This window comes from Bos indicus x Bos taurus, chromosome 21, assembly GCF_003369695.1.
Source record: "Bos indicus x Bos taurus breed Angus x Brahman F1 hybrid chromosome 21, Bos_hybrid_MaternalHap_v2.0, whole genome shotgun sequence".
Taxonomy (NCBI): domain Eukaryota; kingdom Metazoa; phylum Chordata; class Mammalia; order Artiodactyla; family Bovidae; genus Bos; species Bos indicus x Bos taurus.
In genome coordinates, this window is record NC_040096.1 from 22,813,731 (window position 1) to 22,840,071 (window position 26,341).

At 48.0% G+C, this 26,341-nt stretch overlaps 1 protein-coding gene and 1 long non-coding RNA gene across 4 annotated transcripts in view; one reads left to right on the forward strand and one right to left on the reverse strand.

Moving 5' to 3' along the window:
* PDE8A (phosphodiesterase 8A) overlaps window positions 1–26,341 on the forward strand; it is a 144,285-nt gene that overhangs the window by 108,486 nt on the left and 9,458 nt on the right. For all 3 annotated transcript variants that reach the window (XM_027522011.1, XM_027522010.1, XM_027522012.1), the window contains 14 exons: window positions 1,231–1,309; window positions 3,180–3,305; window positions 6,706–6,794; window positions 8,583–8,634; window positions 8,735–8,777; window positions 12,050–12,127; window positions 15,560–15,630; window positions 15,831–15,995; window positions 16,801–16,849; window positions 17,311–17,446; window positions 18,969–19,167; window positions 21,007–21,224; window positions 22,865–22,997; window positions 25,263–25,430. In XM_027522011.1, coding sequence (XP_027377812.1) covers window positions 1,231–1,309; window positions 3,180–3,305; window positions 6,706–6,794; window positions 8,583–8,634; window positions 8,735–8,777; window positions 12,050–12,127; window positions 15,560–15,630; window positions 15,831–15,995; window positions 16,801–16,849; window positions 17,311–17,446; window positions 18,969–19,167; window positions 21,007–21,224; window positions 22,865–22,997; window positions 25,263–25,430 — 1,606 coding nt within the window. The remainder of the gene's footprint in view (window positions 1–1,230; window positions 1,310–3,179; window positions 3,306–6,705; window positions 6,795–8,582; window positions 8,635–8,734; window positions 8,778–12,049; window positions 12,128–15,559; window positions 15,631–15,830; window positions 15,996–16,800; window positions 16,850–17,310; window positions 17,447–18,968; window positions 19,168–21,006; window positions 21,225–22,864; window positions 22,998–25,262; window positions 25,431–26,341) is intronic.
* On the reverse strand, window positions 21,230–25,252 carry LOC113880029. The gene is made up of 3 exons (XR_003507569.1): window positions 24,335–25,252; window positions 23,973–24,173; window positions 21,230–21,581 (listed from the first exon to the last, which is right to left on the reverse strand). It is a non-coding gene; the product is annotated as an uncharacterized LOC113880029 (long non-coding RNA).

Sequence of the window (26,341 nt, forward strand, 5' to 3'; positions counted from 1 at the left end):
GTCGGACATGACTGAAGCGACTTAGCAGCAGCATTAGCATTGAGATATAATTCACGTTCTATACAATTCACCCATTTGAAGTGCCCCGTTCAGTGGCTTTGAGTATATTCACAGAGTTGTGCAACCACCGCCACAGTTTTAGAACATTTCCATGACCTCCGGCCCTAGATAACCACTAATCTAATTTCTCCGTATATATAGATTTGCCTATTCTGGACATTTCATTAAAATAGAATCACGCAATATGTGGCCCTTTTGTGACTGGCTTCTTTTAACTTAGCATAATGTTTTTTAAGATTCATCCATATTATGGCACACGTGAGGACTGTGTTTCCTTTTATATCTGAATAGTATTCCATTGTGTGGACACATCACATTTTATTCATCCATTCATAAGTTGATGGACATTAGGGTTGTTTCCACTTATGGGCTGTAAGTTTTTCTGTGGATGTATGTTTTCTTTTCTGTAGGGTACCTACCTAGGAGTAAAATTGGTTACTCTGTGCTTAACAGCTTGTGGAACTGCCAGACTGTTTTCCAAAGCAGCTGTATCATTTTACATTCCTACCAGCAGTGTATGAGGGTTCCTTACCAACACTGTCTTTGATTATAGCCATCCTAGTGGGTATGATGTAGTATTTCATTTATTTTCATTTTCTAATTAAAAAAAAAAACCGTTGTTACCTGTGTAACTCAAAAATGTTTTCAACCACCAAGGACAGGGAGAATGCTCACAATATAAGGCTAAGTAGAAGCAGGGAACAAAGCCAGTGATCCTGGTGATCTGTTTTGTGAAAAGAATTTGTTGAAGGTGGCAGCTGCAAACGATGGGCCGCCTCTTTTCTGCCAAAACTTGAGTCTGCTTTCTCTTTGAGTCCTCATGAGGACTCTGCATGTGGTGAGAAGGGAGACACCCAGGGAGGTTGAGTCACGTCCCACAGCCAGTGAAGGGCTGTGCTCTGACCCTTGTGTGGGCTCCCCCGGCCCACCTGTCCTTGGAATGGAGAGAAGAGCACCAGGTTGTGCAGAGTCGTGATCCCAAGTGGCGGGGTTGCAGGAGGCGTTTATTTCTTCCTTCTGCTTTTTAATCTTAACCCCTTCTTTTTCTCAAGTTAGCATCAGTTACCTTTATAATCAAAGAACTCAAGTAAGTTAATGTAGTATCCTAAGACTATAATTCATTTTATAATATTTATATTAATCAGTCCTTTTTCTTTTCTACCCATAAAGGGCTTGTAATTCAATGTTCGCTGCATTAGAGAAAAGTCAAGAAGCAATTGAAATTACAAGTGAAGACCACATTATCCAGGTTTGTTATTTTGGAAGTTTGTCCTGCATTTCTGGTTTGTGTGCATTTTTAGGGTTGAACCCCTTTGGTATTTTTTTTTTTTCTTTCTTTCTCTCTTTGAAGTTCAAGGGACCGGTTTTTCCTTAGAGGTTTATCAGAACAAAATCTGTAAAATACAAAGTCTAAGATAAATTCCCTCTGGGGTAAGAAAAGTTTCTTTCTAATAATTACTTAATGTGCTGGAAAGTATTCTGTAGACATATGGCACTGGCGTTTACTTTTTCTCTCCTTTTTGCTTGTTTATTACGTGAGGAGGGGCTTTTATCCAGGACTTTGGAGCTGGGTGGGGAGAGACTGTTGCAACAAGGAGAGGCCCTGCCCATAAGGGCTGTGTGCGCTTTCCTTTCTTAACTGTTTTTGATGGTAGTTTACTATAGAAACTATAGAAATTTACTGGACACTACTCAAAATTTCAAAAATAATCTAGTAGCTACTTAACAAATTATTAGCAAAGTGGCTTCATATAAGTGACTTAAGATAATATAGCTTTCATTTAAAAATGGTCCACAGTAAAAGGAAATAACCTTTAAAAAAATAGATAAGCAACAGGACCTATAGGACAGCACCGGGAACTCTACTCAGTGTTTTGTAATGACCTATATGGGAAAAGAATCTGAAAAGGAATAGATATATGTGTATGTATAACTGAGTCCCTTTGTTGTACAGTGAAAGCAATATTGTAAATCAACTAGACTTCAATAAAATTAAAAAGTAAAAGAGGGTCACATGGCTTTCAGATAACAGCAAACAGATAACACGTGTTCTAGATGACAGCAAAAGAGGGAGTTGTGCCAGGGGAATGTTCCTTGTGTCTGAGAGTGAGCCCCACTTTGATTTTAGTAATGAGCACTGCAGTTCTTCACTGTAACTGTGACTTTCTTGGTAAAGAGTCTGATGATGTCCACATTCAGGAGTCAGGGCCCTGAGACATGACACTGGCCGGTGGTTGAGAGCACAGGCTTGGTGTCAGTCAGGCCTGCGTTCCATTATTCTCGGCCTCTCCCGAGCTGAGCATCCTCGGGCAGGTTACTCAATCTGTCTGAATCTGCTCTCTCGTCTGTACAAATGGGAATAATATTAATGCTGACAACCACCTGCCTTTCGTAAGGATGTTCTGAGGACTGAAATGAGTTAATGTGTATAACTTGCTTGCTGTGGTGCCTAGCAAGGAAAACAGACCTTAAACAGCATGGCTGTTGTTTATCATCGTCATTATTTGTTATTTTTATTAGCACACACACAGCTTTCACAGGCATTTTCTTGTACTCTTACAGTCCTATTTGAAACTTAACCGTAAAGCCTTATATTTGTAAACACTTCCTCTGTCACAGCCTGCTTTCCAAACTCATTTTTCATTTGCATCATGTGAAAGAGGCTAAATAAATGTTTCATCCCCATTAAACAGGTGTGCAGACTGAAACCTGGGAGGAGCTAAGTGACTTTTGGAAGTAGGGGCTGGGTGGGTCAGACTCCCAGACAGTGCTTTCTTTCAGTATCGAAATCCCAACAGCCTTTGTGCAGCAGCCCCAGCTGTCTCCATGTGCCTTTCCTCCAAGGGCATTTAAGTGGGAGCGAGCCGACCGCCCTCCCTGGGCCTCAGGAGGACGGGGCAGCAAGCCCAGCCCAGCATCACTAGAGCAGAGGCTTCTCCAGACTCCAGGCTTTTCCTGGGCTTGTGCTCTTGTAGCTTGAGAACCGTCATAGTGAGCGCCAGGCTCCTGGCTTTCTGGGGGGAAAGTATGATGGTTTAGGTTGAACACCTTTGATTGTCCTCTTTACAACATTTCTTTTAATTCACTTGATTTTTTCTTTTGTCTCCCCACCCTCCCAGTATGCAAATCCAGCGTTCGAAACGACAATGGGCTATCAGTCAGGTGAATTAATAGGGAAGGAGATAGCAGAAGTGCCTATAAACGAAAAAAAGGCTGATTTGCTTGATACTATAAATTCATGCAAGGTGAGTAAGAGAGTGGCACCCTGGTCCCTTCCACAAACAGAGAGGGGTGGAAGGAGGTTGAGCACTCACTGAGTACTGCCAAAGCTGGGGGACCTCAGGCCTGGGGAACTGTAGGTGGTGTTATCCTTATTGTGCCCACTTTGCAGATGAGGAAACTGAGGCTAGGAAAGTACATACAACCTGCCCAGCCAGGAAGAGTAACTTTGACACATAAAGTCATTGTTTTCATTTTTGTAATAAGTAAGTTGATCTTTCTAATAATTAATCTTGTCAGTGATGGATATTTCCAGCGGTCAGGGTAAAGGATGGCCAGTGAATCCACACGTTCTCAGAACACAGCTGAGCCCATCAGTTCTCTGGGCCTTGTTCACTTGGTCAGCATTTTTTGAACGTCAGGCACTGTGCGGAATTCCCGTATAGAAAGACGAGCAGAGAAAAACTGCTCAGAGAATACATTCCAGGACACAGAACAGACAGATAAACTGTGACAGGAGAAGTCGCAGTTCCACGGTACTGAGGACAGGCAGAGAGGCGGGCTCCAGCTGGAGGTTGTTTCTCTCTCTGAACCATGGCTTCTGTCAGCGCCTCACTGGTATTAGCTTTTAAAACACGCCAGGAAGGAAAAGGCCACTGCTTTCCATAGTCATTCTCAGGCTTTTCTGCTGGGCTCTTTTTAACTTTTAGGAGTTGGGACAGTGAATATGATTTTTTAAAACATTTGAGAAATTTGTGAGCTGCTGTCCTGCCGGCCATTGGAGACCCATGGAAGCCCTGTCCCTGGGGCACGTGGCCCCATGCCTGTCTGGTCACCCACGAGGGCAGGCTACCAGCAGGGGCAGAAGGGCTGTGCAGGGCTCATAGCCCCACTTGGCTTGGGCCTGCCAAGGACCCTGTGAGTGGGTGGGTGTCCTGTGCGCTCAGGGGTGGCTTTGCAGTGAGAACAGGGAAGGGACTGGCCAGCTGCAGGGCCGGGTGGTGCACCGTCGGGGAGTAGCTGATGTGGGCGCTGCACGCATCCTGATTTCCTTCAGCTCTTCCTTCTGTCAAGGATGAAGATTTTCTTACCCGAATGAGTGGCAGGTTCTCTGGAAAGAGAAAGAGGCGGTAATAAACAAAGAGAAGGTAGGAACGCAGGCCCACTGGTGTTTCTTTGCTGGTCTGAGGGGCCGTCCTCCAAAGGCAGCCACAGAAGAGCAGCCATGCAGACCCATGGTGGCCTCCCCAGTCCTGGTGCCCAGGTCCAGGGCAGCCACGGGGTCAGCCTGCGGTTCTGTCGCAAGGCTCTGTGGGGTGTCACACAGACACGAGGGCTCTCACACCCCTCCATCTGGCAGCAGCAGGGTCAGTGAGGCACTCCTCTCCCTCTCAGGAGAGCAAGTGGAGATGGGGTGGGATGGGGGAATCCAGCGGATTAGCTGCAGGCCCAGGGATCCCCCCAGACCCCTGTGGGCAGCGTCTCACCTCCTGAGTCATGCCATGGGGCACTAGGTATGAAGGGCCTCAAACGCCAACAGTAGGACACGTGTTCTCTAACATCTGTGTTTGCTGTGAGCAGAGAATATGACATACTATCCTATTATCAAGCTCTATACTTAACTGCTTTATTTCAGAACGGAGCCAGGGCATTGGTTCTGCATGGTCTTGAGTTCCTGGGGAGAGTGTGAGAGCTGCCACATGTCCGTCGTTGGTCATTCCTAGTTGGCTGGCCCTGAAGCAGGACAGACCACTTAGCTGGGCAGTTGTTTTTTTTTTTTTTTTTTTGAGGAGAAAGATACATGGCCTTTCTAATGGAGTCTTCCCAGGGAGAAGAAGGGGTTGTTGAGAAGGGGCCAGCCTGGACAAACAGTGGGCTGTGGTCCGTGGAGAGGGTTCAGACCTGTGCTGGGGACTGGGCTGGAGCCTTCACAGGTCAGATGATGGGTGGGGACTTTGGAGTGTCAGGTTCTAGGTGTCCAACCAGCCAGATATTCTTGGGGGCACAGGAGAAATTCCAGTGATGTTCAAATGGAAAATATTGCAAACAGGGAGCCCTTCAGCTTTTTATAATTTTTTTTCTTTTGGCTGCGCTGTGCAGATTGTACCCTGAGCAGTGGAAGTGCAGAGTCCTAACCACTGGGCAACCAGGGAGTCCCGGCTTTTCACCCCTTGTGCCCTCTGCAGCCCCCGGGAGTCTCCCACTCACCGCTCCAGCTCCCCTCTCCCATCCTTTCCTCCCAGATTTACAGGGCGCTTTGTCCCCTGCTGGTCCCTCAAAAGCTCTTGTGTCGTTGCGCATCCTTCCTTCTCTGCATACATGGCTCCCATTCCCCAGTTTTCACCCGAAGGTCTTTTCCAAGGTTTGTCTCAACACCTGCTGTCATCTTGGAACCAACATGTAGAGCGATGATTCTCTCTCATCCCCCACTGACAGAAAACCCAGTGTCTCTGGGTCCTCATCTGTCTTTGCTTGTTGACTGTCTTCACACCTGCTTGGACTTTGAATCCTGGAGTGGTTTTGGATTCTCCCTCGCCCTTCGTCCCCTCTTTATCAAATCCATCAGCAGGGCTGGGTCCACGGCCTGGTGCTGAGCACGCTCAGGGCCTCCTCCCCACACTCCGAGACAGCGGTGGCTGAGCGCAGTGAGGCCTCCCGACCCGGGACCCACTCCCAGGCAGTCCCACGGCTGCTGGAGACGGTCTCGCCAGGTCGTCGCGCCAATGACGTCACCCCCTCGTGGAGCGCTCAGGTCCCTCAGCCTGGCCGCCAGGATTCCATGGTCTGACCTTGGTCTAGCTTTTCTGGTCAGTAAACGAAGGCCCCAAGTGGTCCTTGACCGTTTACCATGTGCCAGCTCTGTGCTCACCCTCGGGTAGGACAGCTGGATGGCGATGATGGAATTGTTCAGGCCGCGGACCCCACCACGCAGGGCCTGTCCCAGTAGTCAGAGACGTCCCGCTCGCTGCCGAGCTGGCCCTGGAGTAGAGGGAGGTGCAGGCCTCGTGTCATTCTGAGAGGAGCGCAGACAGACAGACACGTGCCAAACCAAACAGGCCACTTACTGGCCGTCTGTGTGTCAGCACTTGGTGAGGAGTTTGTGAGTGTTACAGATTTTCTCTTCATGATAGCTTTCTAGGTAGGACTTTGTTATTTTCAGGATCTGAAACTTTGACTTCTGTTGTATTTTTGCTAAGAAATAGGATCTGTGTTGAGCAAATACTTTTTGTTTCCATTTGACTGGAAAACTTACAGGCAACTCTGCTATCTAAGCAGAGTCACTGGCTGAATTGTCCTCCTGAGCTGGATCTTGTTCTCCTAATTGCTCTAGTGGCCACTGGGAGTGAACAGGAGCCTGGGGTGGAGGATGTTCTTAGGTTCATGTTTGGAACACAGTGTATAATGATGCTCACATTCCATTTATAGGAATGGCAAGGAATTTACTCTGTCAGGAAGAAAAATGGAGATAACGTACAACAAAATGTGAAGATAATACCTGTCATTGGACAGGGAGGGTAAGTAGAAAAAACAAGTACTTCAGTCAGTATACCATGTTTGGCTTATTGCAGCATATGCTTTAAATACTTAAGTAAGTTAAGAACTGCACATGGAAACTTCTAAGAAGGACTGGTAACCAGGTCAGTTACCACCAAAGTGTGACCTTCCAGGGTGGCTTCCCCATGGTCACAGCCCGACCCTCCTGCTGGCAGCCCAGAGCCACCAGACTCCAACAGTCCTGCTTAAGCTGTGTGAGCACATACATAAAAGATGAAAGCATTTAAATCCGATGCCACCTCACTGAGTTTTGTGCCAAGAACACTCACTGGGACTCTATATTTAAAAGTTTTCTGTCTGGCTTAGCAGGTAAAGAATCTGCCTGCAGTGTAGGAGGCTCAGATTCGATCCCTAGGTTGGGAAGATCCCTTGGAGGAGGAAATGGCAACCCACTCCAGTATTCTTGCCTGGAAAATCCCATGCACAGAGGAGCCTGGCAAACTACACAGTTCATGGGGTCTCAAAAGAGTCATACATGACTGAGCACATGCACACATCTGGTTTTGGTAGCCTCTGTATCATTTCTGCACAGAACTATCAAATTAGATAAAGTATTTCCAATACTGTCATTTATAGAAACTCATATGAAACAGGTGTGACCACAGGTTGGAAAAGGCAGTATATATCAGGAGCCTAAAAGTGTCATAGTTTGTCTCGGAATCTATGTTAAATAATACAAACAGTGGAAAATTGAGTGTGAATTGCAGAACACTCAACAATAAAATATACCACAATTAGGAATGATGATCATAGAGAATTAAATCACAGGAGAAAATGTTTATGATAAATACAAAAGTCAAAATGTAAAATCATACCTAGTGTATGTTCTTGGTCATGAAGACAAGGAGGAGGTGTGGAGACAGTGTTGTAACCACGCTGCTGTCTGGGAGCCCTTCCCTCCCTGGGCAGGTGCTCAGGGCCTGCTGGGCGTCCCTTCTCCTCCTCCTCACCACGGCCCTGCAGTGGTGGCACTGTGACCGTCTCTGGTTGACAGATGAGGAAGCTGAGGCTGAGAGAGGTGGGCTCAGCCCAGGGCCTGGTCACAGAGCTTGGTGGAGCCGTGCTACAGACCCCCACACTGCCCATGAGGCTCACGTGTTGGTCAGCAGACCTGGTTTCCAGCTGGCGACTGCCTCAGGGAAATGGCTCTGTGTGCGCTCTCTGTTCTGACTCTGCCTTTTTATGTCCTTCCCTCGTTGGGTGGGGGCTAACTGTGTAGGGATTGGATTATCAAGGGGAAAAGCTGAAAAATGGAAAGAACAGTAAATAAGTGAGGAGAGTCAGCAACTCGCAAGAGAACCTCAGCTGCCTGGTTCTAGATGCGCACATTCAACCCCAGAGGGGCCTGTGACTGTTTCCACGAGTGTTGTGAGCAGACGCTGCTGAAACTCGAAGACGAGCATCAGAGTAAAGGCTTGTAAACATGAAAACATGTGACAGAACTAAAGGCTTTTGGTTGGCTAACGTGGATATATTTTTGAAACCTGAGTATTTTTTTTATTGTATGTTGTGATGACTTGGAAGGATTTTGTTATTTTTACTGAAGAGTCAGCCTCTCTTCTCCAGAAACACCAGGGAATGCATGTGGACTCTTGTTTGTTTATTGGCAGCCTTGAACACAAGCAATAGAACTGCTCTCTCCAAGCCTTGTGTGTGTTGTGAAAGAGAGATGCTTTTAGAAAAACTAGCTAGCTCTCCACCAGAATTGTGGGCCAGGAGGAATATAATGCATTGTTTTCTACTTGCAGAAAAATTAGACACTATGTGTCCATTATCAGAGTGTGCAATGGCAACAATAAGGTATGTAGGGGGGGCCCTGGGGGCCCTAGGGGCCCAGCAAGATTTCCCTTACTGCGTCACCAGGCACTCAGAACTAATGGCTTCTGATATTCATTTCTAGGCGGAGACGATAGCTGAATGTGTTCAGACGGACAGTTACGCAGGTACGGTGCCCTGTATTCATCCTTAGGGTTCATTGAGCTTTGGAAAAACTGAAAACAAGCCCTACCTCCGATGAGCTCACCTGGTGCGTAGGTGGGACTGTGTTTTCCTAGCGCTGTAGCAGCATCTCTCTCCCCGACTCCTGGGTCCTGAGCACAGGTGGGCATTCTGACAGGTGTCCTGGGCAGGTCTTACCTCCAGTGCGTGCACGTCCGTGAAGTGTGTTGAGCAGAGTGTGGTCTGTCAGCCTGATGCTTGAAGAGGCAGTGGTGTTGGTGTCGGACCACATGTCTTCAGCAGGGACACCCCATCAGACCTGCCTCACCTCAGGGCTGTCTCCGGAGGACTTAAGTGCGGGAGACACCTTACAGACCAGGTTCCCTTTTTACAGACAAGGAGATGAAAAGCCCCATGATTTGCTCCCGGACATCTAGCTACGAAGCGGTCAGCTGGCACTCAAGCCCAGATGGCCAGCTCTAGGAGTCTGAGGCACGTGCTGGGACAGTTCCCCGGGGCGCCCCGGGAGTGATCAGGCTTTAACCTGAAAAGAAGAGGGCCATGTGGACAGAGGGGCACACAGCACGTGGTCGAAAATGACCGTTACAGGGGAGGAGGGCAGGGGAACGAGGCAGGTTCCAGACAGGGAGAGGTGGACTGGAGGGGAGGGGACGGGTGCAGAGGAAAAGTGGTCTAGACGGAAGAGGGAGAGTGCAGAGTGTGTTCTAGAAAGAGCGGGGTGACGTTCCGACCAGTACAAAAGGTGGGAAGGAGGTGGGATCGTGGAGGGTCCTTCGGTATTGGGGGGAAATTAGGATCTCCATCTGGAGGCAGCAGCCTCAGTCGTCTTCACATCCCCATGCCTGCCGTAGAGCCTGACCTGCCCCAGGTGCTCAGCGAATGTTTGCTGAGTGGCAGAAAGGGAGAAGAAGGGAACTGCAGGAGGTCACAGCGCAGCTTCTTGCCTGCTGTTTGGACATGGATCTCCTCTGAGCTCAGAGCAAGGAGACACCACAGTCTGAGTGGTTGAGAGTAGGTGTGGCTGGACGGGGTAATGAGCATTTGGGTGGGCACCGTGTCCCTGGTTGGAGGTGGAAGAGCGGAGTCAAGGCTCTTCCTGAGACAGGAGAGCTGTGCCCATGCAGCTCACATGTGGTCAAGACTGCGAGAGATCAACGGCTGGCTGCAGCCAGCACACTGCTCCTGTCCTTGACTGCCAGGGAGTTCCTCTTTACCTCCAAGGTGCTGAGGGTGTTGAGCAGGTGAGCCATGGACTCGGAGTGGTTTGTTAGTGGTGCTTTGGTTTGTGTGTGTGCATATGTGTGGAGAAGCAGACGCGTGTCTGTTGAGCATCTGCAACGTGCTGGCAGTGCTGGTCACCCAGGAAGGGGCGGGGAACGTCATTTCTGCCTTCACGTCGTTCACAATTAGTGAGCTACAGAGTAAAGCCAGTGGTTCCTGGCGGGGTGGGGTCGGGCTGGGGCTGAGGCATTAGGGGTAGGCTCCCCAGAGGGCAGGATACCTGAACTGCATCTCCAAGAGGACGGAGTGTTAACCAGGTGGAGAAGGCAGAGAGGGAGGAGAAGGCAGCCGGGGAGGGGCGCCCTCCTAAGTGGGGGTGAGCAGTTAGTGCCACGGCAGAGAGGTCTGGGAGGTGGCCTAGCACATCCTAGGTAACTCATGGTAGCTGGAGAGACGAGGTTCAGACACAAGGGACCCTGGGTCCACACTGGGGAATTTACATCTGACCCTAAAAACAGTGAAGCACCATTAAAATGTTCTAATCAGAAGAGTGAGCACTGTCTGGAGAGAATGGGTCGGAGAGGGCAAGGTTGGGCCTGGTAGGACCGGTGAGGCAGGCTGTCCCTGTAACCCAGAGGACAATGACAGGTGTCCGAGCCTGGACAGTGAAGGAGCGGGGAGAGATGTTTAGGAGGTAGAATCTAGACAGTTACCACACCTGCGCACTTGAGGGAGAGCGGCAGGGAGGCGTCACGGACGACTGGCCTCCAGCTGAGTGGACAGGTAGATGCTGCCCAGTGACTGGGATGAGGAGTGGCCTGGAGAAGACGGCTAGCTCTTCTGAAGCTCTGAGGGCCGTCCGCATGGAAGTGACGAGTGACTGGGGAGGATGGAAGTCTGGGGCTCGGGAGAAAGGCCCAGAATACAGTAGCAGCACGGGACTGAGTAAAGGCTGTAGGGAAGAATGAGGAGACTGTGCTGTCTGAGAAGAGAAGGGGGTGCAGAGGATGAGCCTATGGGAACAACAGGGTGCTGAGGAACAGGAGACTTGGTGATGGAGACCAGGAAGGAACAGCAAGAGGCACAGAGAAAGCCAGGGTGGACGTGTGTGGACCAGAGGTTCCAGAAAGCGAGCTCAGTCTAGCACTGACTGGTGTCTAGTACACAAGTCAGACGAGTCAGGTTACGACTGACTCGAGTCCTTCAGAGGTAGCAACAGGGAGGTCATCAGCGACCTTGGCAAGGTCATTACCAGTGCCCACAGAGAGGAGAATGTACCAGCGAGCAAGTGGAGAAGGTTCTGGATGGTGGAGAGGAGTACCAAGGGCCGGATCCTGTATGCAAGCAAGAGTCCAGGGAGGAAGCCAGGAGAAGGCAGAGACGAGCTCATCTCACGGGGCTCCCAATGTCCTCATCTGTGAAATGAGGACAGGCTGGAGAGGCCTGGCACCACGGGTGACACCGAGGAGGGCTCAGGAAGGAAGGTTACCTTGGCCTTGTCATTGATTGGCGAGGGGTTGCGGGGAGAGAGGAGTCGGACCCCTCCTGTTTGGGCTGGAGGGTCAGTGGTGCCATCCACAGGAAGTGGGCGCAGAGAAGTAGACCCCAGACCAGCGCTCCCTGTCCTGCCTCCAGAAGAGAGGCACAGTCTCCCCCGGGACATTTTAGGGCTTGTATTGTAGAAAAAACACAGAAAAGACTTTTTCACTTTGGGACAAGGGTGGACGGGGATCAAAATTTTCCCACCACTTGCCCAACTATGTAGAAGTAGGTGAAATTCTCCTGAGTTCATTTCTGACAGTTTTTGTGGCCTGAGACCCTCGTTTATGGTGAGTGGAAAATTTTTTGAGAAAGTTGGTCTCCCTTAAACCCAGTTGTTCAGAGAGTTCATCTTGGTGTACTGTGTTGATTTTTGCAGCATCCTAAATGGCATTCTAAATCTTAAATTTTGTCTTTTAAAGCTTTCATATTGGTAATTTTACTAATATGTTGTTAAAATCTCTTCATGGAGGTAATTTATCATTTATTTCCACAGATAATCAGTCAGGCAAACATAAAGACAGGAGAAAAAGCTCCCTCGATGTCAAAACTGTTGCCTCTCGAACAAATGAAGGTAGGTGACAAAGATGAGGGGAAAAACGTGCTCCTCTGAGTGGTGGGCACGTGGAAACATGAGGCTCCCTTCCTCATCTTGTCTGGGTCACTGCCCCACCCTCAAGCTCAGCAGGCAGGGGGCCCCTATAGAAGTCTGCGTGCGTTTCTCCCTCGCCCCTGACTCCTTTGCCAGTAGGTTCATCTGACCCTTCTGATGGAGTCAGGGAATAAAGAATAGATGCCCCCCTCTGCTGCAGGGGCAGGGGGCAGAGGTGGTACAGGGAAGTGTGTGGGTGCAGGCCTCAGCTTGACCTTGGTTCAGGTCCCAGCTTCATCTACTTTCTGTGCAGCCTTGGGGGTGGACTTGAGTTCTTCCATTTCCACGTCATCAGGTGGGGATAATTCTGCGGTCCACAGGGGACAACGTAAGGATTAACTGAGTGTGTGTGGTGCCTGGCAGGGGTCATGGCAGCTGCTGGCACCATCTTCACCATGGTCCTCCCTGTCACGGCCCTTGAGCAGAGCAGAGGTCACTCGGGTGCCCCAGACCATCTTCGCTGCCACACTGTGACTCCTCTTCATCCTTTGCATTCCTTCGTCCCTTTCTCTGTTTTGAAGAGTTAAACATTTTTCTTTTAATGTTTTTGGGTTTTAACCTTTGTTCTTTTTGATTGCCTTGAAATTTACATATAATTCATATTAAGTGTTGAGTTCAATAAGTTTTGACAGTTCTGTGCCGTTGACCTGTATAGACTGTTACCACCCACCCCAAAATAGATTCAGAAAATACACACCTGCAGGCCTGCACTTGCGCACAGGTCCCACCACACAGAGGCATCCACTCATTTCTTGCACGAGTTAATCTGGCCTCTTCTTGTGCCTCACAGAAATGGAGTCGCACAGCATGCACATAGCATGGCTCCTTTCACTCGTCTTCGCGTCTGGAGGTCCATCCACGTTGCTGGGGGTGGTTAGCAGTTGGTTCTTCCCTATTGCTTGGTAGTACTTCATTGTATGTGCCACGATCTGTTATCCATTCTCTTAGGAATGGTCCTTTTGTGTTGACCTTTCCATTTGAGGGCTGTTAAGGGTAAGGCTGCTGTGCATGCTTCTGTGCAGGTCTTTCTTTGTGGACATGTGGGTCCATCGCCTAGCACTGGCACCTTGGGCCTCTGGGCACCTGTGCACAGTTCTCCCGGCAGGGGCTGTGCCTCATGCCATCCCTCATCTTCGAGCGTTCCAGTTGCTCCTCATTCTCTCACACTGGGTTACACTAGGCTCTAAACTATAGTTACTCTACCAGATGTGATTTTAATTTTAATTTTCCATGTGACACCCCTTTCATATGCCTACTGGCCATTTGGATATCCTCTTCTGTGAAGTGATATACATAAATTTTGCCCACTTTTTTCATTGGGTTATCTCTTGCTTGTTGGTTGTAGGAATTCTTTTCATATTCTAGATGTGGATATAAGTATTCCAGACACACTGATCTTAGTTTGTGGATTGCATTTTCACTCTTAATAGTCTTTTAATGAACAGAGGTTCTTAATGAATCTTAAAGTTCATTTAATCAGTGTTTTCTATTACACATAGTGCTTTTTTGTGTCGTGTTTAAGAACTCTTTCTCTATCCCAAGGTCATGAAGACTTTTCCCACATTTTCTTCTATAAGCCTTATTGTTTTATCTTTCACTTTGGCTCTATGATTCATTCCAAATCAATTTTTATATTGAGTGAGGGTAGGGATCAAGGATGAATTTTCTCCCTACAGGGAAACCCAAACCGGCCCATCACCATATGGAAAATCCATCTTTTGCTATAGTATCATTCTTGTAACCAGCTGACTGTAAATATATGGTCTGTTTCTGGACTCATGGGTTCTGTTTCATTGTTCCGTTAGTCCTTGCTTGCACCAATACCATGATCAGTTACTACAGTTATATGGTAAGTCTTGATATCTGGTAAAGTTCTTCAAGATTATCCTGATTATTCTAGGTTCTTTGCATTTCCATATAGCATTTAGAATCAGCTACTTAGTGTACACACACACACACACACACCCTCCTGGGATTTTATTTGGGAGTGTCTTAAATCTATAGATCAAGTTGGAGAAACTTGAAATCTTGATAATACTGAGTCTTTCAAAACATGAACATGCTCTTTGTCTGTATTTAGGTTGTCTTTTTTTCTCAGCAGTGTTTCGCATTTTCAGTATAGAAGTCCTACACTTAGATATCCGTTAGATTTATTCCTGAATACTGATTTTTTTGATGCTGTCATAATGGTTTTTTAGTTTCCAGTTGTTTGTTGCTAATATGTAGAAATATAATTGACTTTTTGTGTATTGACCTTCCACCCAGTAATCTTGATAAACTTAGTGATTGTAAGTGTAGCATTTGTAGAGTCTTTCAGATTTTCTGCAAACATAGTCACAACAATCTTTATTCTTTTTCACCTTATTGTATTTACTGTATTGTTTGGTTTTTATATGTCACCTTCACTATATTTTTTAATGAGAATAAGTCCTGTTATGACATAGTGATAGAATAGTGGTTTCTGTTTTTGGTTTAATGACCTTGTTGGGTAAAATGGGACAGCATCCATGTGCTGGTCACCAACATTAGATTTAGGTAGTTTTTGTTGGTCTCTGCAATTTGAAGCATGTGAGAGCCCCTGAGTAGGTTAGTCCTGGTGGTTTCTCCTCAGGCCCTTGTTTGGTAAAATAAGGCCGACATCTCAGGCGGGTAGAGCAGTGTGTGGTCCTCTCTGGCCCTTGGTAAACAGCATGTGGCTGGACAGTGGGGCTTTCAGGGAGAGACAGAACACCACGTGAGTGTCTTCCTGCCTGTTCACCGCCCGGGCTTCTCCCCACCCCAGAGGAACTGAGTCTTGACAGGAGCAACAAAAAATTAACAAACATTAGAGCATAATACTGCCACCTACCTCAGCTAATCTAGACGGATTAGGTAACTATCTCAAGCAGAACAGTGAAAAGCACCCAAGGATGCCTTGAAAAACTGAGCCAGAAATACAGATTTCAGTTAATTGAGTTGTATGTATTGTTCCCGCCATCCGTGAAACAAAGGGCCTGTGTGGCATTGTCTTTCAGAACGCTTCTCTCCTGGGTAGCAGCAAGCTGAATTATAAAACGTTATTGTTACAGACACAGAGAGGCTAATGTGTGGCCTCGACTTGCTAGATTGCTTCCTCTGTTCTCTCGATGGCCTGTGACCTCAGAGGTTCAGTCTAGGGGGTCACATGCCTCCCAGTGCCTTGAACTGAAGGAGGCAGAGTTGGTCTGCCAGAATCCTGGGCTTGGTAGGATGGGGAGGGAGCTGAGCCACCTGGTAGCTCTGGTCCTGCCCCTTCACTCGGGCCTGGAAGAGGGTGGGAGGCAGTGAGTGAGGCCACGCTCACCCTGATCCCTGTACCACCTGGTCTCTCCACAGTTTCCAGCCAGAGACGACACTCTTCCATGGCCCGGATCCATTCCATGACGATCGAGGCGCCCATCACCAAGGTGACACAGTGACCCGCAGCAGTGATGAGGTTCTCCTAGGTGTATGGAGCTGCTGCCTCTGAGGAGGGAGGAGGGTGGCAGGAGCACTTTGGCTTTCTTAAGCTAACAATGAGTCCTGCTGCCAGCCTGACTCTTTGGGTTGCTCTCACATTGCCTTTAAGGTGATGAAAGTCAGGACTTTTCTTTCCGTATTATTATAGGTCATCAATATCATCAATGCTGCCCAGGAAAGCAGTCCCATGCCTGTGACAGAAGCTTTAGACCGTGTGTTGGAAATTCTAAGAACCACTGAATTATATTCACCACAGTTCGGTGCTAAGGACGATGATCCTCACGCCAATGACCTCGTCGGGGGCCTGGTGTCTGTGAGTGTCCTGACAGGCCGCTGGCTCCATCCCGCTGCTCTCATTCGTTTTCTCAGAGGTCACTTGTTGACAAGCTGTCCTACACAGTGCTCTGTGTGTGGGGTCAGCCATGGCATAGATCATGCATTGCCCAGGCTCAGCTGCCCTCCTGCTGAGCCGTCACCCACTTGCTGCCTATCCAGGGGGGTGGTGGGTACGGGGGACCTCAGCTTGGAACAGAAGGAGGAGAGTGTTCAGGACAGCCAGCTTGTCTGCTGCGTTGGGTCTCCATTTTTACTTAAGGGCTCTACAAGTAGTTGATTTAAATAAAACTTGAAGATTTTGAAAACTGGGGCAGAAAAAAATACGAAGTGTTTGATACCGTGTTACAGAACAGGACGACTGGCTCCCTCCAGAGTGTCCTGTACAGACTAGGTGACATCGTGGGAGGAGGCTGGGGGATCATTTTGTTAGCTGGAGGCTTTGGACCACGGGCTCTAGGTGCCGCCTCCAGCTGTCTAGGATAGAGGCCTCCAGCTCTATGGAAAACAGACCATTCCATTACCATCTGTCACCTTCTGTCTTGGTGACAAAGTTCAGAAATAAAAATTCACCTCCCTGCCTAATTGGTGCTTGCTAAAGCCACTAGATTTCATACCAGTAAGGCTGTCAGCAGTCATCAGACGGGTGATCACAGGGGAGCTTCGGTGTGCGCGTGTGGATGGAGACAGCCGCCCGCAGCTGTCCTCTGTGACTGGCTGTCCTGGGTTTTCAAGGAGTAAGGAATACTTTTGATTTCCCTGTTTATTTCCTTGATTTTTATCAGGATGGTTTGCGAAGATTATCTGGAAATGAGTATGTTCTTTCAACAAAAAGTAAGTTTTTCCTTTTTAATGTATTGGATTGCTATTAGTATTTTAGCTAATACTATTGGGGTTTCCCTGGTGCCTCAGACAATAAATAATCTGGTTGCAATGCAGGAGACCTGGGTTCGATCCCTGGGTTGGGAAGATCCCCTGGAGAAGGGAAAGGTTACCCACTCCAGTGTTCTTGCCTAGAGAATCCATGGACAGAGGAGCCTGGCAGGCTATAGTCCATGGGGTTGCAGAGTCGGACACGACTGAGTGACTAATACTTTCATTAGTATTATAGCCACACTTAAGTAATGAAGATAAAGTTTCAGATAAAAATTTTGAGATTTTTTTTTATCAGTAAGAAGTTTTTGGTTTATCATAAACCCGAAGAAACAAAGCATCCGCCCCCAAAGCTCTGCTGCTCCCCCTGAGGGACAGCAAACGCCATCAAGCCTGTTGATCCCGTTCTGTTTACCCTGCAGACCTTCAGCAGGCTCCCAGCAGCAGCATTGTCCCCATCTCCCTTCATGATGTTCCATCACAGATAACTCGGGCCATGGAAAAGGAGGAGTACTGGGACTTCAGTATTTTTGAACTGGAGGCTGCCACTCATAAAAGGTGAGCCCACGGAAGCTCAGCAGACAGGGAGTTTGATTCCAAGGGCCAGTGTGGAGAAAGCCTCTCCGGGAGTGTAGGCTCTGCCCAGAGCCGGTCCCTGGTCAGGGAGGAGGCCCCAGGGAAAGAGCAGCAGATACCTTGAGTCTCCAGGGCCTCAGCGTCAGCAAGGGATCAGGGAGAAGCCAAGGGGAATTCGCCTGGCCATGACTGCCACAGAGAGAGAAAGTGACTTACTTGGAGTCTCCAAGTAGCAGAGGTTTTCTTTTTGTAAGATACGGTTATTAATTTCTCCTGTAGGTATTAAGTAGTGATATGTTGACACTGCAGCAAAGAGTCTCATTTCAGAGCTCAGAACCATTGGCAGTCCAGTGGTTAAGACTCCACACTTCCAATGCAGGGATCTCAGGTTTGATCCCTGGTCAGGGAACTAAGATCCCACATGCTACTCAGCACAACCAAAAAAATAATACATGGATGTACATGCTGATAAGAGCTGTCCCCAGATCTTGGTTGCTGTGTTGGTGACAGGCATGGGGACACCCCACACTCCAGCATCCTGACCTGAGTGTGGTCCCCTAGAGCAGGGAAGGGTTGGGTTTCCCCTCCCATTTTATACCTCACTGGAGAACACTCAGCCAGAGGAGTGTGGTTGGCTTGGCACACGGGAAGGGCATTCAGACCTGATGCCAGCCAGCGCTGCCCTTCAGGAGGGTGAGGCATCAACCCCAGCAGACAGGCAGAGAGGGGCCGTTACAGGAGACTCGTCAGGTCTCATCCCATGTGGGTGGTGGTCCCCATGACAGCCCCTGCCCTTTGCTCACACTCAGAGCAAGTCAAGCTTCTAAGACATTCTGCATCTGTGTGCCCCACAGGGCCAGTGACAGCGGCAAACAAAGCTGTGGGCACTGGTTTACATCCTAATGTGAGCTGGGACAGGGCAAGTCTGCCCAAGTCCTGGGAGCCCAGCCAGTTTGGCCACTGCCTCAACAGAGCCAAAAGCAAAGGCCAGAGGCTGGATGACGGTGACTCTCAAGGACAGGCCTCATTTGGCACCAGCTGGTCACCTGTCTGGGGAAACCCCCACCTCCAGAGTGTTGAGACCATCACATGATGTGTGCCAGCGTCTGGCTTGTGTGCTGCCGTGGGGAACTGGTATCTTCTTCCAACAAGACGTCTGGCCAGTGACACACATCCAGCAAGGCCACAGGGGAGGACGCAGTTAGCCTGGCAGCACGTTGACCTAGAGACCCTCTTGGTGCCGGGAGGACTCTGCAGCAGTTAGGGCAGTAGGAGCACCAGGCAGGTGCCCCCAGAATTGCAGCTGGGCTCTGCCCAGGGCTGGTGCTGGCCACCAGGAGAGAGGGCGACAGGGTGCCCCCTGCAGGCCACCCTCACAGGCTCCACTTTCTGTCCCGCTTACTCCCGGAAGTCTGGCTCAGGTTTGCCTGTTGGATCTGAACAGATCAGACACTCTACCTGTTTCTCTACTTTGATTTAATGCTGTGTATGTTTTTCTCTATAGGCCTTTGATTTACCTTGGTCTCAAAGTGTTTGCTCGCTTCGGAGTCTGTGAATTCTTAAAATGCCCCGAGGCAACGCTGAGATCCTGGTTACAGGTGATCGAAGCCAATTATCACGCTTCCAACCCCTACCACAACTCCACACACTCTGCTGATGTGCTGCATGCCACTGCCTACTTTCTCTGCAAAGAGAGGATCAAGGTGAGTTGTGTTGGTGCCCTGTGCTTCACAGCAGGGGTGAGGGTGCAGGGTATAGGGTGCAGTCTGGCCCGGGAAGGGTGCGGCCTCCTGAGGAGCAGGACCACACCCTGGCTCTGGGGAGTGGATAATTAATTCCAAATGTGGCCCTGGGCATTCCGCCTTCAAATAGGAGCCACTTTAGCTCCAGCTTTGAGGGCTCAGGAGCAAAGGGAATGTGAGTGTGTCACAGTAAGAGTGTCAGAGAAGAAAGTGCCATCCAAGGCACTCTGCTCACTGCCCACTTCCAAACCAAGCTTCCTAAGAAAGCTTTTCACATTGTAAATTGTTTCATTAGGGAAATGTTCGAAGCAGCAACTAGACCTGCACTGCTTTGCCAGAGTATTTGTGTTATTAGTATTTCCATCAGCATCCGCCATAAACTGGCACAGAAGACCAGGGAGCGCTGGTGCACGGCCGTTTCACTTTCAGAAGCACCTGAAAGCGGAAGAATCAGTGAGAATCGGGGCCTCGTGAGGAATGAGACAGGTCAGCCTCCCGGCACGAGTGCAGGGCAGGCAAGTCCAGCCTCCCTCTAGCTGTGTTCTTTGGTGGTTTTTTGTTGTTGTTTTACTAAAGGTCACGACTAAGACTGTAGGTAGAACAAGAGTCCAGGGAGAGGTCTGTTCTCATGAAGTATGAACACAGAGGGCAGAGGAGAGACATCTGCGTCAATGTGGTTCAGCATAAAGGGAACCTAATTTTTGCTGTAATTTAATGCTTTTGAAACTCCTTGATAGATAACATACAAATATACATTCAGAAAGCTATTAATAAGTTAATTTTTAACATAATTTACTGATGTAATTCACATCATAAAATTCACCCATTTAAAGTTAAAACTCCCTGGGGACTTCCCTGGTGGTCCAGTGGTTGAACTCCATGCCTCCAGTGCAGCTGCTGCAGGTCCAGCCCCTGGCTGGAAACTAAGACCCCACATGCCATGCAGCACGGCCAAAAAACCTTTTTTTTAAGTTAAAACTATTGAATTTCAATTTAAATAAATTTACAAGCCTGGTTAATTAGATATACACCTTTTCTTCAAGTGTTCGTAGGATATTTCCAAAAATGATCTTGATACTAAGACACAGTTTTGATATACTTCAAAAAACTTTAAAAATGTCAGCCACTACAAATGAGAAAATATTTCGAACAAATTGGGGTTAAACAAAGAAATCAAAAATAACAGAAAACAACAAAATGAGAAACCTATGTATCAAAACCTATAGAATGAGAAGAGCAATGTGATCATCTGGGATTGTTCTTTGAAACAACCAAGAGAATTCACTGCAAGTCAGACTAATCAAAATACAGAAAACAGGAATATACACATTAGAAATGGAGACTACTAGAAGAAAGTACCCTGCACTTCTGTACTTAAAGTTTTAAATGAGAACTTTTGGCCATGCTGTATGGCATGTGGGATCTTACTTTCCCAATTGATAATTTTAAATCAATGTTCCAAGTAGAAAGTCAATACCTCAGACTAAGGACCTTTTTATGTGATGGGTCTAAAGACAGACTGGCTGAGGAGGTGACTCCGGTCTGGTAAGGACACCCTGTGTCTTGGTAAATCCCTAACTTGTGCGAGACTGAGAATCAGATAATGTTTCCTCTGAAACATGCAAAAATGAAACTATTTCTGAGTAGAGTTAGGAAAACTGGATTTGCTCAACACTATGCTTTTCTCAGAAGTTTGAAATATTCTTACCTTAAAGTCAGAAGGGCAGAAAGAGAACTACACAGAAGGCTACCTTGCTTTCAGTGCCATGCCGCAATTTTTAAAAGAACTCTTGTTTTCAGCAAACTTTAGACCCACTTGATGAGGTTGCTGCCCTCATCGCAGCCACTATCCACGATGTGGACCACCCCGGGAGGACTAACTCCTTCCTGTGCAATGCCGGGAGCGAGCTGGCCATTCTCTACAACGACATGGCTGTGCTGGAGCACCACCACGCGGCCTTGGCCTTCCAGCTGACCACCGGCGACGACAAATGCAACATCTTTAAAAACATGGAGCGGTAAGAACAGTGAGCTGGAAAGTATGTTTACTTTTGCTCTTTAAAAAACAATTTGTTAAGATATAATTAGGTACTATACAGTTCACCCATTTAAAGCGTGTGGGGTTTTTGGTATATTCCAAGTTGTGCAGTCTTCTGTATAGTCGACATTTACATTTCCATCACCCCCAAAGGAACCTCGAACTCATGAGCAGTCACTGTCCTGCCCCCGGGTTGGCAGTCGCAGATCTACCTTCTGCCTCCGTAGCTTTGTGAGTTCTGGGCATTTCAGACGATTGGAAGCACCCCAGGATGTGGTCTTCTGTGTCTGGCTTCTTTCACAAGCATGATGTTTTCAAGGTTCAGTTCCGTTCTGTCCTGAACATTTCAAGACAACAGTGTAAGGCTAACACCTTGACAGATTCAGAAGCTGTCATCTTACATCTCTGCCTGGCAGACTCCCAACATACTCTGCCCAGCAAACGTCTCATGTCTGATTGGTGACGCTGTGAGATTAGTGTCTTCTCTTCTTGATGGTGCCCTCACTGTCTAGGGTGGGGCTGTTAGAAGTGATCTGTCATGAGGAATACTTACTAATTGGGATTTTAAGGAAAGTTATTAAACCTAAGGGATTAAAAAAAAAACCTTTTTTTCTATGTTTTAGAATTTCATATGTGGACTTAAAGGTTTTTCCATAGTTGCTTACATATACATCAGTTATCGCTGGAAAATGCACAAGACCCTGACAGCTATGCCTGTCTCCAGGGAAAAGAACAGCATAGCTGCATAGAGTTCAGTTTATACTCTTTGTACCTTTTATGTTTTTAATTAAATGGTTTCCATCCTCAAAACATAAATTTTTAAAATAAATATAAAGGGCTAGAGGAAGAGGCATCAGGTACGCACCATTGATTCTCTCAGCTTTCAGATGGTTCACCCTCTGTTTCTGGGCTCCAAGATTGTTGGGTCTCAAGGTTCCTCTGTGTGGGATATGTTCTTAATAACCCCAGCTGGCTATGTTCTAGCTTTTCTTTAATCTTAAGAACTACATGCCTTTTGCTTATGAGAACACTATGAACACTGTATCTATAGTCTTACGCATGTGCTGTGCTTAGTCACTCTGTCATGTCCGACTTTTTGCAGCCCCATGGACTGTAACCCGCCAGGCTCCTCTGTCCATGGGGATTCTCCAGGCAAGAATACTGGAGTGAGTTGTCATGTGCTTCCCCAGGGGATCTGGGGATAGAACCCAGGTCTCCCGCATTGCAGGCAGATTCTTTACAGTTTGAGTCACCAGGGAATCCCAAGAATATTGGAGTGGGTAGCCTATCCCTCTTCCAGGGGATCTTCCCAACCCAGGAATAGAACTGGGGTCTCCTGTATTGCAGGCAGATTCTTTACCAGCTGAGCTACCAAGGAACCCCATAGTTTTGCCCAAAGATTCTCATTTTAATTTCTGTTCAGGTTCTCCTTACTAATAGCAGTCTAGGCAGCAACCTTTAACCTTCACATTCTTTAAAGCATGGCCTGCCACTGCTGCCCAGTTCATTAGAATTTCAGCCGCAGTGGACACAGGGCCTAGATCACAGCTGGTTTCCAGGAGCACCTGTCTGGTCTGGATCAGTAATCAGCAGCAGCCTCTCCTTTTTTGTCTGAAACAGGAACGACTACCAGACGCTGCGCCAGGGTATCATTGACATGGTCTTAGCCACAGAAATGACAAAGCACTTTGAGCACGTCAACAAATTTGTCAACATCATCAACAAGCCCTTGGTAGCATTAGAAGAAGAAGAGGTAAGTGAGCTGACTGCAAATGGAGTCTGTGTTTAGGGCTCTTCCTCCTGTGTGTTGTGGGGAAACCTGGGCTTAAGAGATCATGAGTATTATCATCCCTGCACTGGGCTCACTGCATATAAATACTTTTTTAACCAATGGAAATTAAAGTACAAAGACCTGGCAAGACATACAAGAAAAAGCATGACAATTCTGAAGGGACTTGACGATAGAGAGGTGGGCCATTCAACAGTTGCCCTGTCCCCTGCCTCTGAGCACTTTGGGGCCAGTTGGAGACCACGAGGTCTCTCGCCAGCCACTGCCCATTGTGCAGCCGACCTGTCCTCTGCTGATTTGTGTCACAGGAGGTTGGGGAGGCTCCTGGACTTGGACCACAGGGTGCTGGTGGTGTTGGATTTGAGGCATGGAGTCCAGAACTTTCTGGCAAGAGAAGAACATTAACTGCTTCCCCAGACAGGAGCCCACAGCTGAGAAAGCAGGCATTCTGAGTTCTCAGCTCTTTTTCACCACTTGCTTGTCTCGAGTGGGCACAGTAGCCCTCGAGGCGCAGCGCTGAGGACACGGCACAAGGTGTGCTCTGGATAAACAGCACCCGCTACGCTAGGTCAGTGTGAGCGCAGCACCCGCCTGAGGCCCACAGCTGCCCGACCACCAACCCCAGGCTCCTCCCCACTCCTGTCGCCCCCTGCCAGTCTTCACCGAGCACAGAGACGACTCATCCTAAGAAGACAGCCCTTGAACTCCAGCTCTACTGCTGCAGCTCAGTTGTTTGGCCGGGGCTTCTGTCTGTCCCTGGCTTTCTAGCTTATCACCCTTCAGACTTGTCCCTGTCTCACCTGATCTGAAACCTGCTGAGAACTCTGCTCTCCTCACCCTCTCCAGTCTGTCAGACTTTACGCCCTTTCCAAGGACTCAGTCATTCTCCCATGCACAGATACCCCAGCTGACCCCACCCCACAGAAAGAAACCACGTACCTCGCAGACTTGGCTTCCTCCATTCATTCTGGGAAGTTTCCAGACTCAGCAGAGTTTTCATTCTCCTTGACAGTCATGTTCCTCCTCTCTGCTGTCACTACTTAGATTTTTACTGAGAGACTGGAAACCAGGATCCAGTGGGTCATAGCAGGTGGAAGAAAATAGTCACCCAGCGGGCAGTACAGAACAGTAGTCACACACCTGCACAGAGAGAAGGGTCAGCACAAAGCTGGTGGGCAGTGGGAGATGAGAATCACTGAGGTCACGGTGTCTGTCACTTTTGAGGAGACCAGGCAGCCTGGGCTCAGGGTCCCCCCCACCCATCTTGTCCCCACCGAGAGGGGATGACTGTGACTGCTTACAGAAACCACGTGGCTGACTCCTCTGGAAGCTGCTTGGTGGCTCAGAATCAGAGGAGATGCTTGCTCATGTCTTTGACCCGGTACTCACTCTTCCAACCTGAATTTGTTTCAGAGGCCCCTCACCCCAGGGGCTGAGGCTCCATATCCAGAGGGGCTCCCTGTGAGTCAGACACAGGCACTACTGTGGAGAGACAAGAGTCCAGACTAGAGGCAGGGCTCACGCATTGATCCTGGGCCAGCTCAGTACCTCTGGCTGAGTCTCTTCACCTCTCAGAGTCCTGTCATCCTCATCTGTAAAATATAATGGTAAATTATACTGATTTTCATGCCTACCACAAGATATCTTTGTGAGTGCAGATCACAAGACCATGACTAAGTCCTCTGTCCACCATAAAATGTGAGGGCAGAGTTTAGGAACATCAGTGTATCCGACACGCTGTGCACACCGGTGGCGGACTCCCAGGATCATGCCTCTCCCAGGGCTGGGTGGGGAGCAGCAGAGCCCCTGGCGGACCACAGGACCGTCAGTGGCAAGGGCAGAGAAAGGTTTCACTTTCCAGTTCAGTGTTTTTTAATGAATGTAAATAATACAAGATAGAGCCAGTCTTTTGAGTACTTAGTGAGTGATAGAACAGAAAGAAAAGGCAACTGTGAGAAACAGAGAAAGAGTCAAGATGGGGAAAGGTAGATATGCCAGCCTCTAGTGCTACGCTGTACTTCTGGGTTCTGCTGGAATCTCACTGGACCTTGGTTTTCCCCACTGCAGAGTGAGGGCCAACCTCAGAGCATCCCCGGCACTATTTTGAGAGACCCTAACCGTAGATCCCAGACAGAGCCCCACCGTGGTTACGGTGGGGCCACAACAGTAAAACAGGGCTTGGTACCTGGGGTCCCGTTTTGATTGCTTTGAATTCCACTCATGCTTTAGGAAACTGATAAAGATCAAGAAGCCATAAATACCATGCTCAGGGCTCCAGAGAACCGGACTCTGATCAAAAGGATGCTGATCAAGTGTGCTGACGTGTCCAACCCCTGCCGGCCCCTGGAGCAGTGCATCGAGTGGGCTGCGCGCATCTCAGAAGAGTATTTCTCTCAGGTAAGATGCAGCTTCTGAAGTTCCCTCAAGTAAAAGAGAGAAACACCATGAGGACCATAGGAAGTAATGGACTTAAAACTAGAAGTGGAGTTCTAAATGAAATTCTGTCCTTGAAGAACATTGCTTATATTACAGGCTTACTGGCAGTGAATTCTGTTAGTTTTCCCTCATTTGAAAATGTGTTTTATTTTGCCTTTGCTTTCATTCTTTCAGGATATTTTCAACAGATATTTGACGTTTTCTCCTAATAGCACTTTAAAGATGTTATTACACTGTTGGCTGCCCCTCCCAGTTTCTCTAGGTAGAAAAAAATTCTCGTGGGGGAAAAATATATATATATATAAAATGGCTAAAATTTTTCCAAATTTAGTGAAAGATAAATCTGTATGCATATGAGAAACTCAACAAATCTAACCCATGCCCAGGTATGTCATACTCAAGCAGCTACTAGCCAAAGATACAGAAACAAAATTGAAATCACTCAGAGAAATGACATATTACTTACACTAACTTCATGTCAGAAACTATGGAGGCCAGAAGACCTCAGAACATCATCTTTAAAAAGTTGTTAGGAGAAAACTGTCACCCTAAAATTCTGTAACCAGTGAAAATATCCTTCAAGAATGGAGGCAAAATAGACACTGTCAAACTGTGGAGAACAGTGTGGAGGTTTCTTAAACTCTCACTAGGAGTAAAAGCACCCTGTGACCCAGCAACTCCACTGCTGGGCATCTACCCTGAGAGAACCGGCACTCAAAATGCATGCACCCCAGCATTCACTGCAGCACTGTTTATGATAGCCAGAACATGGAAGCAACCCAGATGTCCACTGACAGATGAGTGGATAAAAGAAGTTGTGGTGTGTGTGTGCTCAGTCGCTTCAGTAATATTCCATTGTATGTAAAAGGAAA